Source organism: Eremothecium cymbalariae, chromosome 2 (genome assembly GCF_000235365.1).
Source record: "Eremothecium cymbalariae DBVPG#7215 chromosome 2, complete sequence".
NCBI classification, from domain to species: Eukaryota; Fungi; Ascomycota; class Saccharomycetes; order Saccharomycetales; family Saccharomycetaceae; genus Eremothecium; species Eremothecium cymbalariae.
The window spans coordinates 771,246-784,996 of NC_016450.1; the positions used below are offsets into that span (position 1 = coordinate 771,246).

Genomic DNA, 13,751 nt, shown 5'->3' on the forward strand with positions numbered 1-13,751 from the left:
AGAGAATTATAAGCATCCTAGAGGATGTGCAGAGTGGCAAAGAGCAAGATATGGTTTACGAGATAGATAGAGAATTTATTACGTTATACATTATTATCTATAAGAATTGAAAGGTTCTTTCGTCAGAATCTGGTTGTGCAAGCTTTGCACGTTTGGGTTTCCTATTTGGGTCGTGCGATAAAGATACGGAATGGACCCTGGGAAGAGAACCAGTAGTCGAGGAGGTTATCGTAGGAGTAGTAGTCGTAGTCGTAGTTGTGGTGGTGGTGGTGGCGATGGTAGTAGGGTTGGTTCCTGTGGGAATGCGAGGGGGGGTGGGGGGCAGAGGGCCACCTGGAAGTGGGGCCGCAGAATTAGTTGTAGTTGTAATCGCGGGTGCTCGTTTCGAGTGCATAATTTCGATGAATTTAGAAGCTAGATTTAGCTCATCTGCGGTCTGCTTGACCAAAGGTCGAGTTGCGGGAATTCCCTTTGCGGCGTTGAAGAGGCCCGCGGAGTCATTTATGTGGAGGCGGAACGATATAACAGAGTTGTGAGGTTTGTCCCAGATGATTTTGAGTTCGTCGCCATGCTGGAGGATGATCTTGGTACCAGTTGATAGTTTAATATCATTTACGTAGCTTGGGTTTGTACCGCTGTGGCAATACCAAATATCGTCGAGGCCTTGCGCAGGGGATTCGTGAATACTGTTTCCAACAGGATGACGTTTTTTTAGAATGTAGCAGTGCACCCTAGACAGGCGGTTGTCCTCGATCCTATAATGGCATTCCTCGGAACGGCCTAAAACAAAGGGGTTTATGCCTTGGTGTATGGGAATATCTTGCTGTATTGCGCTACTTGCGAGAGGGATTAGAGTAATGAAAAGACCATCTGGCTGCCTCAAATACTTGATGCTACGTTTTGTGCAAAGTTGCTGTGACGATCTAGGACATAAGGCAGAAGAAGAATTTGAAAGTGCTGGTTGTAGTGTTGAGGGCGAAAATCCCTTGTCGTCGATTTTTTGAAACTGCGCTCGACGATCACAGTTCTCATCCTCGCGGAGATCCTCCGAAGCGTTAACTAACTGTGCGGATGTAGGCTCGTGCCTCGCGTAGCTTTCTGGAGATAGTTGGGGGTTAAGTTGGGAAAACCTAACAGGTGGCTGGCATGGTACCTTGAAACCTTGGGCGTCTTCTCTGTGCGCGTGACCAACATTCTCAACATTTTCCGGTGCGCCTTGTAGATCCGCCTTTCTCTTTGCCTGTAAAAATTCATACTGGGCATCATCGACGTTCTCAGTCATTTTCTGTTGAGATAGCGACTGTGATAATGATACTTGCCATTCTGCACCACTATCCATTTGTGCCATCTGTATCCACGGATGTTTTAACGCTTTGGCTGCCGTAAGTCTATCTCTGGGGTTGACCTGTAGCAACGCATCGATGAAATCGCGGGCCTCATCGGATATTTTGAAGTCTTTAAGAGGTCCTTCGTGGTATGAACCACGGGAAATTTGCTCGTATAGTTGTTCCTGTGTGCTACCGCTAAAGGGGAGATGTCCTGTCAGAATGACATATACCAGACACCCAATTGACCACATATCCACAAGTGAAGAATACAGATTTTTGTTTACACTCTTCTCCTCCAGAGATTTTCCATCTATTACTTCAGGAGCAACATAAGCTAGAGTACCGCAAAAAGTCTTCATGAATGTTCCATTGTCTTGGATCTTAGCGAGACCGAAATCGGTGATTTTTACCAGAACTGGGTCGTCCTGTTCAATTAAGATATTATCTGGTTTCAAATCACGATGGCTTATCTCTTGCTGGTGGATATATTTCACCGCCTCCAGGATTTGTCTAGTAATCTCCCTACCAGCATCCTCCCCAACAGATCCATGGGCAGCCACAAAATCCATGAGATCCCCTCCTGATACAAACTCCATCAACAGGTAATAGCTTTCTTCATCTTCATAAAACCCCTTTAACGAAACAATTCTTGGATGGTTGAGCCGATGCAGTACTTCAAGCTCTCTGGTCACACCTTCTACATTTCCCATAACTTTGCGTTTGCTAATTATTTTCACCGCAAATGTCTTACCCGTCTTCCTCTCTACTGCTTTCTTTACTGTTGCAAATGCCCCTTGGCCCACTACTTCGTCATTTATAGAAAAATCTTTAAATATCCCGGTCAATTGTGATTTTGGATTTGGAAGCCTGGGGCTGCGGTGCTTGTTCAAGCTCTTCAATCCCTCCGACTTAGCCAGTTCAAGTTTCTTGTGGAAGCTATCATTGATGAACACAACTAGATTGCGCACGTCGTTAGCCACCCCTGTGCCAACTGTAATTTCGTCACCCTGACTCAATATCATATTTTGCGTCTTCTCAACTCTATTACCATTAAGCCAAGTTCCATTAGTGGATAGATCCTTCAACAATAGATTACCATCTTCACCTAACATGATCTGGAAGTGTTTGTTCGACAATCGATTTATATCCCCCAAATGGTAATCGCATGCATGTCTGTTTCGACCAAAGTTCCACGTTTTTTTTATAGCTTCCTTCTTCCTCAACACCTCTAGTACATCTACCTTGAGATCTTGAATTTTCATCTCTCCTGTAGTACAAATGACCCTGCATACTACATCATCGTCTATCTGTTCCTGTGAGAACTTCTCAATGACATATTTTTGAGTTGCCTGAGTTCCCTGCTGAGTAGGTTGGGTAGTGTACTCCATTGCTCACACTCGTTCACTAGCGTATACGGCAGCCTTACAAGTCCTTCCCTCACTTTAACAGAGAAGATCTTTACAACTTTAGCGTTATTCATTAATAATAAGTTTCGCGAAAGGACGGGCACCTTTCTACGCCCATCGGTTTTTTTTTTCAGGCCTCGAGGAACCCAAATCTTCCCTCTCTTTATCTCTCAAAGAGGTGAACTTATAAGCGAAAAGTCTGCCAAGTTGCCCAGTGAAGGACCCTCCAAAGCCCTCTTTACCCCTACATATTCGAATCTGCTTGGCATCCCAGTTGCTGAAAGTAGGTAAAGAGGTTGCGGACTGTAGCAGCAATAATATATGCTTGTAGTGCAGTCCAGGGCATCGCGGAACCTCAACATGCTTATTATGCCTATTGCAAAACTCCAACCTATCTGTGGTGGTGCATCTATCATTCGTCGTGTATCTGGTTTAATTTGCAGCGGTTGGGTTCGTGCTAGACCGACCCTTTGACAAGAACTTGTAGCTACGCTTTTTGTGATGCGTTACAGACAGGCCTTCCTTGTACTCTTCTGCCAGTATTGGTGCGAGTCTGTAGGAGGGGTGACGACTGGAGTTCGCCCATCGTTCTCTACTCCAACAGGGTGAAAGGACTGAGTATTAACGGAGATTATTGTCTGAGTGTCGGTATTTAGTGAGCGACTGGGGCTTTGTCCGCGGCCTTGTACAACGTGCTTATAGCATATGGCAGGAATATCAATGTATAAGCAGATGCTGCTGTCAATTAACCTGCAGTCGATAAGCTCAACAGCATTACTTCGGAAGCTTCCGGCTGAATGGGGGTAGGGGTTATATCCGTAGAACCTCCCCATATAATTGTCACCGGCATGAATAATTAACCAACTGCCGAAATTCAGCTGCCAGTATTCTACTTGTAAATTCGATATCTGTATAACAATATTGTTCTCCCAGCGGAAACTTGTGCTCTGCTAATTCCAGTAAAATAAACCGCCATAGAGAGGTAAGCTAATAAGAGATTTGCCCATTGTGTGTTTGCCAATCGTGGCCAACTCCGAACTAACCGTCTAAGCGTTACAGTCCTTTCCTCCGGAACGTGAGAGCTTGGATAATTACCGACGATAACGAGACCCATCAAGACGCTTTCAGCAGTTGGAATGTTTCATCATGCATTCATTCATTGAAAATGCTTACGGTGCAACGCACCCAATTGGCTTGGATGATCCAAATGTCGCCCTTGCGAGTCCTCTGAGTACAGAACACACTCCAGGTCCATGTTCGGCTTACGAAAGCCTGAAAACTCCCGTTCATGCTGACGCTATTCGAGTTCGCACCTGAAAGCGTCCTTCTGATAAGAGTAGAATTGCAGCAATCCGCCCTTTGCATTGCTCTGCGTGCCGGTGACCCAAATCTGCCTTAGGCAGCCGAGCTTTCTTAGCATTGTGATGAAGAAGCTGCCAATAATGTTGCTGCATCTGGTGTTGCTGTCTCTGTCACAGAAAAATGCCAGTAGAGAAGCCTGCCTACTCCACTCTTTATTGGTCGTTACCTCTCCTGGCTGATAAGCAACCAACATCTTTGAGGTGTGTGACGTTACTACTTACTCAGCTGTACCGTCTTGTCAATGAGAAGCCGTAAGATACCAAAACGGCTGGGAAATAGGCGCTATACGTGGTTGCTTTTCGCTTAATTTGTCTTAATAACCTCTTTTGCTTCATAACCACCTGCTTCGTCATTTCATATATATTCCGTAAGCAATAGAACTGCACCAGCAGAAGCCGCTTTCAACAATCTACGATTAGGCTCCAACGAACCAGGACCCCTAAAATAAGCGTTATGTACTCTTCTGTCGTATTATTACTTGCAACATCTTTCCGATAGGCCCTTCTCCGCCCATCGACCGCTTACCATTGCCTGGCGCTTCAAGATCTAAGCTCATCGGAATCGCCACCGTACCTGCAAATGCGGCTACATATGCCGTGTTCCATCATATAATTATCCATGTCGCATGTTTAAACGTAGCTCCACCCACATCCCTGATCTGCTAGAAGACTAAGATGCCCCCCACCTCCAATATTAGACTAAACACGCCCACTAAGCTACAAACTCTTTGTTCAAGCCCTCCTATCCTTTTTACGAGAGTAGTACACAAGAAAACCAGCTCTCAACCGGTACTAAATACGGCACTGGCATCTGTAGACCCCTACCACACATAACCAACACCCTCAACACATGCAGATAACAGTTAACCTGCATCGTACTTCATACCACCGCCCTCGGTAAATTTTCATCGAAAAGTTTCGTCAATCTGCGCAATATCACACTATATATGCTGATACAGTCAGCCAATGCCACGCGACTCTGCGAATTAACTGCATGGCACCCTCCCCACCCTCTATAGCTACACGTACATACAGCCTGCTGGATCGTCAATTACTACCGTTGGAATCGCTCGAGCATTACCCAAAATATAATGCCTTAGCCGCGTCAGCGCATTAAAGCCTGTCATGGCTTAATTGTAGCAACATTTATGTGTGCCTACGCACATAAAATAAGCCTCACAACTCCACTCATGACCACAGAGGCTATTGATAGCTGTAAAAAGATAAGAACTAGCAACAAGGCCTCTTTCGTGCCTTAAATCGTGGTGAAACCACAAACTAGCCTCATAGCGTTCGGAGCTTTTCCGCACAGAGGTAACACGTGATAAATTCGTCCAGTGGGATGGATGGAATGTTTTAATCATAGCAATATAGAAGATAACATGATATATTAAGACTGCGAGGAACAAGATTTGTGTAGTTCTTGGGAATGAATTAGTCAGTATTCTAAGTTATTAAGGGCAAATCAGGTAAACGGTATGACAGATGGATCACCAAAATTAAGTCAGAGGACCAATGAAAGAGTTGGCAAAGAAGTATCTAAAAGTGTGCATAATAGTCGGAAGGATAATCCTGTTACAAAAACAGTGAAGGACAAATGCCAGAGTGCGTCAGAATTCTTGAGAAAAGAACTGTTGCAACTTAAGGTGTATGACAAAACCAATCCTGAGGGAGGACAACTTAATGATACTGTTTTGCGGATGTATTTCTTTGGGCAGTCGTTTAATATCCCTCCACTTCATATGCCTATTCAAAGGCGGTTGCAGACTCTGATAGTTGCTTGGCATACGGGGTGTTTTCTATACTTCTTGGTGTTTTCGTTGTTTATTCTAGCGAATCCGTTTTTGTGGTGGTTGATGGTACCCTATTTTATATACTTTGCTTTGGATAGGACACCTGCTAATGGAAATGTGGTTAAGAGGTATTCTCATTGGTTCAGGTCGTTGCCTCTTTGGAGATTCTACTGTCAGTATTATCCGATTAAGCTTTATAAGACGGTTGATTTGGAGCCTACGTTCACGGAGGCATCATCTAATGGGAAGGCGGAGCATGGGGAGTTGTTGAGGTTCAGGATCTGGCCGACCAAGGTTACTATTACGATCAGGCGCAAGCAAAATCGTAATAAAGGAATGGTGGCTAGTGGGCCGCGTTATATCTTTGGGTACCATCCACACGGTGTTGTTGCACTAGGGGCGTTTGGTTCAATGGCCACGGAAGGCTGTGGCTGGTCCAAAGTCTTCCCAGGTATTCCGGTTTGCGTCTGTACATTGGTGAATCAGTTCCAGATTCCTATATACAGGGATTATTTGCTAGCTTTTGGCTGCACATCTGTATCCAGAAGAAACGTTTTGAAGGTCCTAGACCAAAACTACTCTGTTGGGATTGTTATAGGAGGCGCACGGGAAGCCTTGTTGAGTAAGGTGGGATCTACGGAATTGATATTAGAAAAGCGTAAAGGGTTTGTAAAGCTGGCCTTGGAAACTGGAAACGTAAATTTGGTTCCGATATACGCCTTCGGTGAAACAGATTGCTACAATATTCTAGATACAGGGAAGGAAACATATTTACGCAAGTTCCAACTGTGGGTTAAGGAGACTTACGGTTTCACTATCCCTTTCTTTTTTGCTCGTGGGATGTTTAATTATGATTTTGGTTTCATTCCTTTCAGGAATCCGATAAATGTTGTGGTTGGGAGGCCAATATATATCGAAAAGAAAAGAGCCAATCCAACTATGGAAGAGATCGATCATTATCACAAGTTGTATATTTCTGAAATACAAAAGGTTTTTAACGAAAACAAGCAGCGGTTTGGCTTTGATGATAAAACCCTACGGTGCGTAGAGTGATATCTATAACTAGATATAGATATATTATATATGGATCACACTTATAGTTTATACTGATATGCTATCTAACCTGTCATCATAACCTGAGACTGCTCTTTATTTTACTTTACAAGCTTGACAGATTTCAGTCTTATATTTGAGATTATGTCATCTCAAATTACTCTTGGGAGTCGTTTTCCTTTACGCTAGTGACCCTCTCACTCAAGAAACGGTCACTCAGCTGCAAACAGTTAAGACGTTGTTGCAAGAGACGGTCCCAGGATGGTAGTTCAAAAAAGGTTGTTGACTGAAGATGATTTGCAGAAGTGGTTGAATTCAGAGACCTATGAGTCTGTGGTGTCTTTTGTCACGCAACTTGGTGAAGCTGTAAATGGTAAAGAGAATGCAGCTTACGAACAACCGATCAGCAGTCAGATAGAGAATCTATGTGCATTATTGGATACAGTTGCTAAGATAGTTGATAAACATCCGGTTGTACAGGATAAGGGCACTTCAAGATTTGGCAAAGTAGAGTTTCGTGATTTTTATGATGAGGTTAGGGAGACAACAAAGGAGCTAATATCGTCTTTGAGTTCTGAATTAACGGATGAACAGGTTGAGGAGTTAGCAGTATACTTTACGGAGTCATGGGGTGACCGCAAAAGAATTGATTATGGATCCGGGCATGAATTAAATTTTATATGTTTTCTTTATGGGTTGACGCACTATTCTGTTTTAAGTGATGCTGATAAAGTTAATCTTGTGTTGAAGGTGTTTATAAAGTATCTTGACGTGATGCGATTATTGGAGACCAAATACTGGTTGGAGCCTGCAGGGTCGCACGGTGTATGGGGTTTGGATGACTACCACTTCCTTCCGTTCTTATTTGGGGCATTCCAATTGACAACTCATAAGCACTTGAAGCCTAAATCAATTCACAATCCTGAGATTGTAGAAGTATTTGAAAAAAGGTACATGTATTTTGAGTGCGTAGCATTTATAAACAAAGTGAAAACTACTGCATCGTTAAGATGGCATTCTCCTATGCTGGACGATATTAGCGGTGTGAGAACTTGGTCTAAGGTTGCAGAGGGTATGGTGAAGATGTATAAAGCTGAAGTATTGGGCAAGCTTCCAATCATGCAGCATTTCTTCTTTTCAACATTTCTACCTGGTCCTGAAAATGTCTCTGCGCCAAGAGATGGTGCAACTGATGATGCCCATTGTATTTCCCATTCGCATGGAGGATGGGGCGATTGTTGTGGGATCCCAATACCAAGTGCTATCGCTGCAACCGAACTAAATAGGAGAAGGGGCAAGCCACTTCCATTTGATTAGAAGATCAGCTACTGTTTGTATTTGAGATATATAATTATTACCAAGCAAATCTTAATTGAGACGCGGTAAAAACAGGCGGTTTCCACATCAACCTTTCGGGGTTTATTGACCTTTTCTTCTTGGCCAGCAACTTTTCATATTGCAGCAATACATCTTCATTGAGGAAAAGTATATGTTGGCCCTTGTAATATAGCAGAATATTCAAAGCTTTTGCAGTGTGCAATATATCTGTTGTGGTCATAGAAGTCATGTTGCTGATTTCATCAATCGTAACTTCAGATCCGTTTTCTACTAGTAATTTGATTAATGTATCCGACCAATATGCTCTATACGAAAGGAGTCCCAGATCAGATAACGGTTTTTCTGGGGATCCAACTTTGTTTTCCTTTTTAGATAACTCATACGAAAACTCGATTAGCAGGCGGCCATAACCCATTCTTTGGTATTGAGGTAATGTTAAGATGCATGCAACGTTATAACCGTCTGCAGATTCCTTTTCCTTGGAAAAGTAACCAACTAAATGATGTCCCAAATCATCTCTATGGGTCATACAATAAAATAGGAACGGATCAACATCATAGTATAATGTTTTATGATCTAAGAATAGCTTTGATAACAGACATAGGTTTCTGCACCACGTTCTTTGTTTCCTACCATCTATTTCAAAAAATGAAATGTAGTCATCTCGGTAAATCTCATTTCCTGGAGGATGTCGTAGAGTACACTTAGTTCTATACCTTTCATATTGCTTTTTGGATCCAAAATACTGCAACGAAAAATCATCAATGTATACCACATCTTCATCGGTAAGTTCGATGGGATATGGGGAAAAATACCATGGCTCTATCTCATGTTTCCCCATAATTATCTTGCTTAAATTTCTCACCCGAGCCACTTCATGCGGATTCTGTGTCATAGAGCCGGAAGTCCTCAACTTTTTGAGCTCATCGTCTCTACTTATTCCTTCATCTCGTAAACCTTGAACATTCAAGTTCTCTAAATCCATAATATCTGCTTCATCGGGAGTCTCTCCCTCTATAACTTGCGGAGTTGTACTCTTCTTCTGTTTCTTCTTCTTCTTTTCATCTGGATCTTTTGGTTTGGGATATGTCACTTCTCGTTTAAAATTTATCCTCGAAGATAAAATCCACTCATCCAATCTCTTGTTGAAGTCTTCATAATGAACATAAAACTTTGGAGGTTGTCTTCTGTTGCTGATTGATAAAATTTCTGCTAAACGTTGTTCTCCATCTTTTTCAACCCAGCACTTGCAACCAATAACAACATCATCAACATCCTCTATGTATTTAGAAATTCCAAGTTCTTTCTCCTCCTCATTAGCCATATTTTGCCTAAGGTTGTCTGTTACTCTAGCATAGTGTCAAGACGTAGTGGTACTCTGTACTCTGTTTCCTTTAGCTCGAAAATTTGAGAATTCTCTATATAAACTCTAAACGAGTGCTTTCCTGCCACAATGCAGATACAACAAAATGCACAAAATAATGAGTTAGCACCTATATATCTCAATATTTAAGCGATCTAAAATCTTTGGCTGACTATCGTTGGATCCCAGGGAAGTGAAGGATGCGTTTCTGGCGACGCATCAGCGTCTTGATTCCATATTTTGATGCTCTTGTCTCTTTCACAAGTAATTAGGCGCAAGCCTGTAGCATCGAAACAACTAGCTAAGATGCCCCTTTCACTCTCCAGGGAACCAGGGACCTCTATAGTTTGTGTAGATTGGTACTTGTGTCCACTTTTGTAGTCAAAGAAAGAAAGATGGCCATCATCGCTTCCAGCAAATAATACGCCATCTTGGTTACAAGAGAGAGAGTTAATAATGCCAAGAGAATCGGACTGGAAATTCGTTAGTAGCTGGCCCTTTGGGAGCATCCAGGATCTTATATCGTCTGTGCACGCAGTTGTGAACGAGAATTCGGCGGGATTGAACGTAATATCCCTCACATTTCTTTTATGATGCGTTAACGTCTTTATAGTTTTGCCCGCGGTAATATCCCAGAGTCTTACTGTCGCATCAGTAGAACAACTTACAACTTGAGGATCTACCGCTAGACACCTTGCCTTATTTATAGGTCCTTTATGGCCTGCTAGTGTCATTACACAGGTTCGACTTCTGATATCCCATATACGAACCACAGAATCCCTTCCTGCAGATACAATCAGATCCAACGTTGGGTGTACATCTACAGAATAAACCCCTGATAGCGTTCCATAGAAGTCCCTAATTACCATATTTTTTTCCAAATCCCAGCATTTCACCAGTTTATCTTCACTGGCTGAAAACATGTATGGATGTCTGGTAGATATTGCAATATCTTTTACGGTCATTATATGCCCTTGTAGTGTCACCTTCAGCTTCCCTGAGGCAAGATCCCAAACTTTGATAGTAGAATCATTACTCCCGGTTGCAAACCATTCATTATCTACTGGATCAACCTTCACACATCGAACCCACCCTCGGTGGCCATTGATGACCCTCATCAGCTTCCAAGGCGCATGCCAGTCTGGTCTCTGTAGAAGAACTTGTTGCTGTCTGCCTAGAATATTACTACCTGCTTGTTCCTGATACACTTTATCAAGCAACTGAGCCGATTTTTGACTTCCGCTATCAAATTTAACCAAGCTGGTTGTCTCATTCAGCTGCCCACGCTTCAGCTGCTGTTGGAATTCATCATATCGCTGTAAAACTCCTTTGCTACAGTCTATTTCTTGTTGAACATGTCTTGGCAGCACACTCATATTCCCAAACTGGTTACGCCACCTCAAATTCATGTATAATTCATCGAAATTATCGGTCATGACGAGACTTTAATGCTCAAAACAGCCCCTATACTATCCAAATGCAATGATGAGTGTGTCTGGTGGTGTAGATGTCGTCACTATAAACGTTATAATTCGCTGATGAGCTTTTAAAATGTTGTGGAAATTTTTCAACCTTCAAGTTCCCATTTTTGGTCGCAAACAGTTAGTTCATCAAGATATATATAACGTTGGATAATACAACTTCAAGGTTAATAGTTAGCATAATGTCTGAAGAATGTCATCCAAAGCGATCTGCGGAAATTGAGAATCATGATTCTGGTGTTAAAAGGGCTAAAATTGTGACCTCTGAGGGTATTAAAGAGGCAGATGTGGGTATCACATATTTTCTGTCACATGATCAGCCGGGGTTTAAAGGTCAAATAAAGCAAAGGTATTCAGACTTCTTGGTCAATGAGATATCTAATGATGGATCTGTTGTTTATTTAGTTGATAATGGGTTTAAGTTGGCAAAGAAAGAAAAACTTTCTTCTGATGCGTTGAAGGAACAGCAGAAGGCAGAAGCCATTAAGAGACAAGAATTCAAAATTGAAGATGAAGTAAGAAGTCAATTGGTAGAGCTATTGGGAGAGGAGGATGTTACTAAGATTGAAGAAGTATATCGAACTGGTACCAAGATGGAGACTATTAAGAGTTTTGAAGATAAGGCTACAAGAACGAGGATTCATCAGCTGCTTCGTAAAGCGTTTAATAATGAGTTGGAATCGGTTACTTCTGGTTGTAACACGTTGAACATCGCTTTGTCTCATAGAAATTCTCGTGTTAACAAGGAGCAATTAAATGAACAGACTAAGGATGCAAATGGGGTTGTGAACTGGGGCTATGGTCCAGCTAAGAACTATATCCACTTTACTGTCTATAAGGAAAACAAAGATACTATGGACGTTGTAAATACAATTGCTAAGTTTCTAAGAGTCCCAACAAGAACAATTAGGTATTCTGGCACTAAAGATCGTAGAGCAGTTACTTGTCAAAGACTTTGTATTTCCAAGTTAGGGTTGGATAGATTGAACTCGCTAAATAGGACATTGAAAGGGATCACTGTTGGTGGGTTCAAATTTGAAGACCAACCATTGAATTTGGGAGATCTTAAAGGAAATGAGTTTGTAATTGTGATAAGGGACGTAGTTGTTGACGAAAATAGTTCCATGCAAGTGAAAGATATTTTGGAAGCCGGTTGTTCATCCTTAATTGATAAAGGTTTTATCAATTATTTCGGTATGCAAAGGTTTGGAACTTTCAGTGTGTCGACACATGAGATTGGTAGGGAGTTATTGGTTGAAAACTGGAAACGTGCAGCGGAATTGATTTTGGCAGAGCAAGAAAACGTTTTACCAAAATCCAAAGAGGCTAGAAAAATCTGGGCTCAGGAAAAGGACCCTAAAGCTGCTTTGGCTGCTATGCCTCGCCAATGCTTGGCCGAAAATTCTATATTGCATGCGTTAACAAATCAATCTGCTGATGAAAATGGTGATTATTCAGAAGCGGCGTATTATACTGCAGTGATGAAAATTCCAAGGAACTTGAGAACAATGTATGTACATGCGTATCAAAGCTACGTCTGGAACACTATTGTTAGCAAGCGAATTGAACTCTACGGTTTGAATGTTGTCGTTGGTGATTTAGTTCTAGATAATTCTGTTCAGGAAACACCTCTGGCTTCTAACAGCGAAGATGAACTTGAAACTGAGTTTTCGGAGGACCTAAGGGAGTCTCAATTTGTTAGGGCTAAGGCTCTTACCCAGGAGGATGTCGATTCGGGGAATTATGCAATTGATGATGTTGTATTGCCTACCCCAGGTTTTGATGTTTTATACCCTACGAATGAAACTTTGCGCAACTTATATTCCGATATTATGGCAAAGGATAACTTGGACCCAGATAATATGAGAAGAAAAGTACGGGACTTTTCACTTTCAGGGTCTTACAGACACATTATTCAAAAACCTGAGAATGTTGATTATCGTGTCGTAAAGTATAGCGAGGATACCCAGCAGTTAATCAACACTGACTTTGAGATTTTGCTCAACAAGAGAGCCAGGGACAATGGTAGAAACTACATGAAGGATAAGCTAGATAGATTTGTTCCAGAAAAAGGAGGACAAAAGGTCGCTGTTATCTTGAAATTCAAATTGGGAGTCTCTGCTTATGCTACTATGGCATTACGTGAATTGATGAAACTCGAAACTTCACGCCGTGGTGACATGTGTAGTGTCAAATATTAACTTTACGGGAGGATTTTCTCCTCATCTTTACGCAGTTATTGATGAAAACTTGTATATATAATATAGTTAATGCATTCTTTCCTGCAAAAAATAAAAATCGAAAATTTAATAAAATATTATGTTACCAGCATGAGAAAAACGAATACATACAAGAATACTACTTGGTATCTTGTATTCACATAACTAGTCACCTCTTTATTTAATTTATCAACGATTTCGCTATGTATGGTTTTTTAAAGTTGTTGTAGATACGTTTTAATCGTATGATTATATAATCGTATAAATGTCAGTGAATTTAAGAACGTAACCAACCAACACATGAAAATGAATAATCATTTAAATTCCTTAAAGCTATATGGATATATTTTCCTAAAAATTCATATTATGATATATATGCTATCTCAGTCCTAAATGTTGATTATGCTTT

The 13,751-nt window shown here is 41.6% G+C and overlaps 6 protein-coding genes across 6 annotated transcripts; 3 read left to right on the top strand and 3 right to left on the bottom strand.

Annotated features, from left to right (window-relative positions):
• Positions 1-97: 97 nt before the first annotated feature.
• On the bottom strand, positions 98-2,716 carry RAD53 (serine/threonine/tyrosine protein kinase RAD53; the record flags this gene model as incomplete). The annotated part of the gene is made up of 1 exon (XM_003644899.1): positions 98-2,716. The coding sequence occupies one exon, from the start codon at positions 2,714-2,716 to the stop codon at positions 98-100; it is 2,619 nt and encodes an 872-aa protein (XP_003644947.1).
• A 2,857-nt stretch (positions 2,717-5,573) lies between these two features.
• On the top strand, positions 5,574-6,941 carry DGA1 (diacylglycerol O-acyltransferase; the record flags this gene model as incomplete). The annotated part of the gene is made up of 1 exon (XM_003644900.1): positions 5,574-6,941. The coding sequence occupies one exon, from the start codon at positions 5,574-5,576 to the stop codon at positions 6,939-6,941; it is 1,368 nt and encodes a 455-aa protein (XP_003644948.1).
• Positions 6,942-7,202: 261 nt separating this feature from the next.
• On the top strand, positions 7,203-8,258 carry RRD2 (peptidylprolyl isomerase RRD2; the record flags this gene model as incomplete). The annotated part of the gene is made up of 1 exon (XM_003644901.1): positions 7,203-8,258. One exon carries the CDS (start codon positions 7,203-7,205, stop codon positions 8,256-8,258), a length of 1,056 nt encoding a protein of 351 aa, XP_003644949.1.
• A 37-nt stretch (positions 8,259-8,295) lies between these two features.
• Positions 8,296-9,603, bottom strand: ESA1 (NuA4 histone acetyltransferase complex catalytic subunit ESA1; the record flags this gene model as incomplete). Its single annotated transcript, XM_003644902.1, has 1 exon — positions 8,296-9,603. One exon carries the CDS (start codon positions 9,601-9,603, stop codon positions 8,296-8,298), a length of 1,308 nt encoding a protein of 435 aa, XP_003644950.1.
• A 194-nt stretch (positions 9,604-9,797) lies between these two features.
• Positions 9,798-11,078, bottom strand: PRP46 (mRNA splicing protein PRP46; the record flags this gene model as incomplete). Its single annotated transcript, XM_003644903.1, has 1 exon — positions 9,798-11,078. One exon carries the CDS (start codon positions 11,076-11,078, stop codon positions 9,798-9,800), a length of 1,281 nt encoding a protein of 426 aa, XP_003644951.1.
• A 227-nt stretch (positions 11,079-11,305) lies between these two features.
• On the top strand, positions 11,306-13,324 carry PUS7 (pseudouridine synthase PUS7; the record flags this gene model as incomplete). Its single annotated transcript, XM_003644904.1, has 1 exon — positions 11,306-13,324. One exon carries the CDS (start codon positions 11,306-11,308, stop codon positions 13,322-13,324), a length of 2,019 nt encoding a protein of 672 aa, XP_003644952.1.
• Positions 13,325-13,751: the final 427 nt, after the last annotated feature.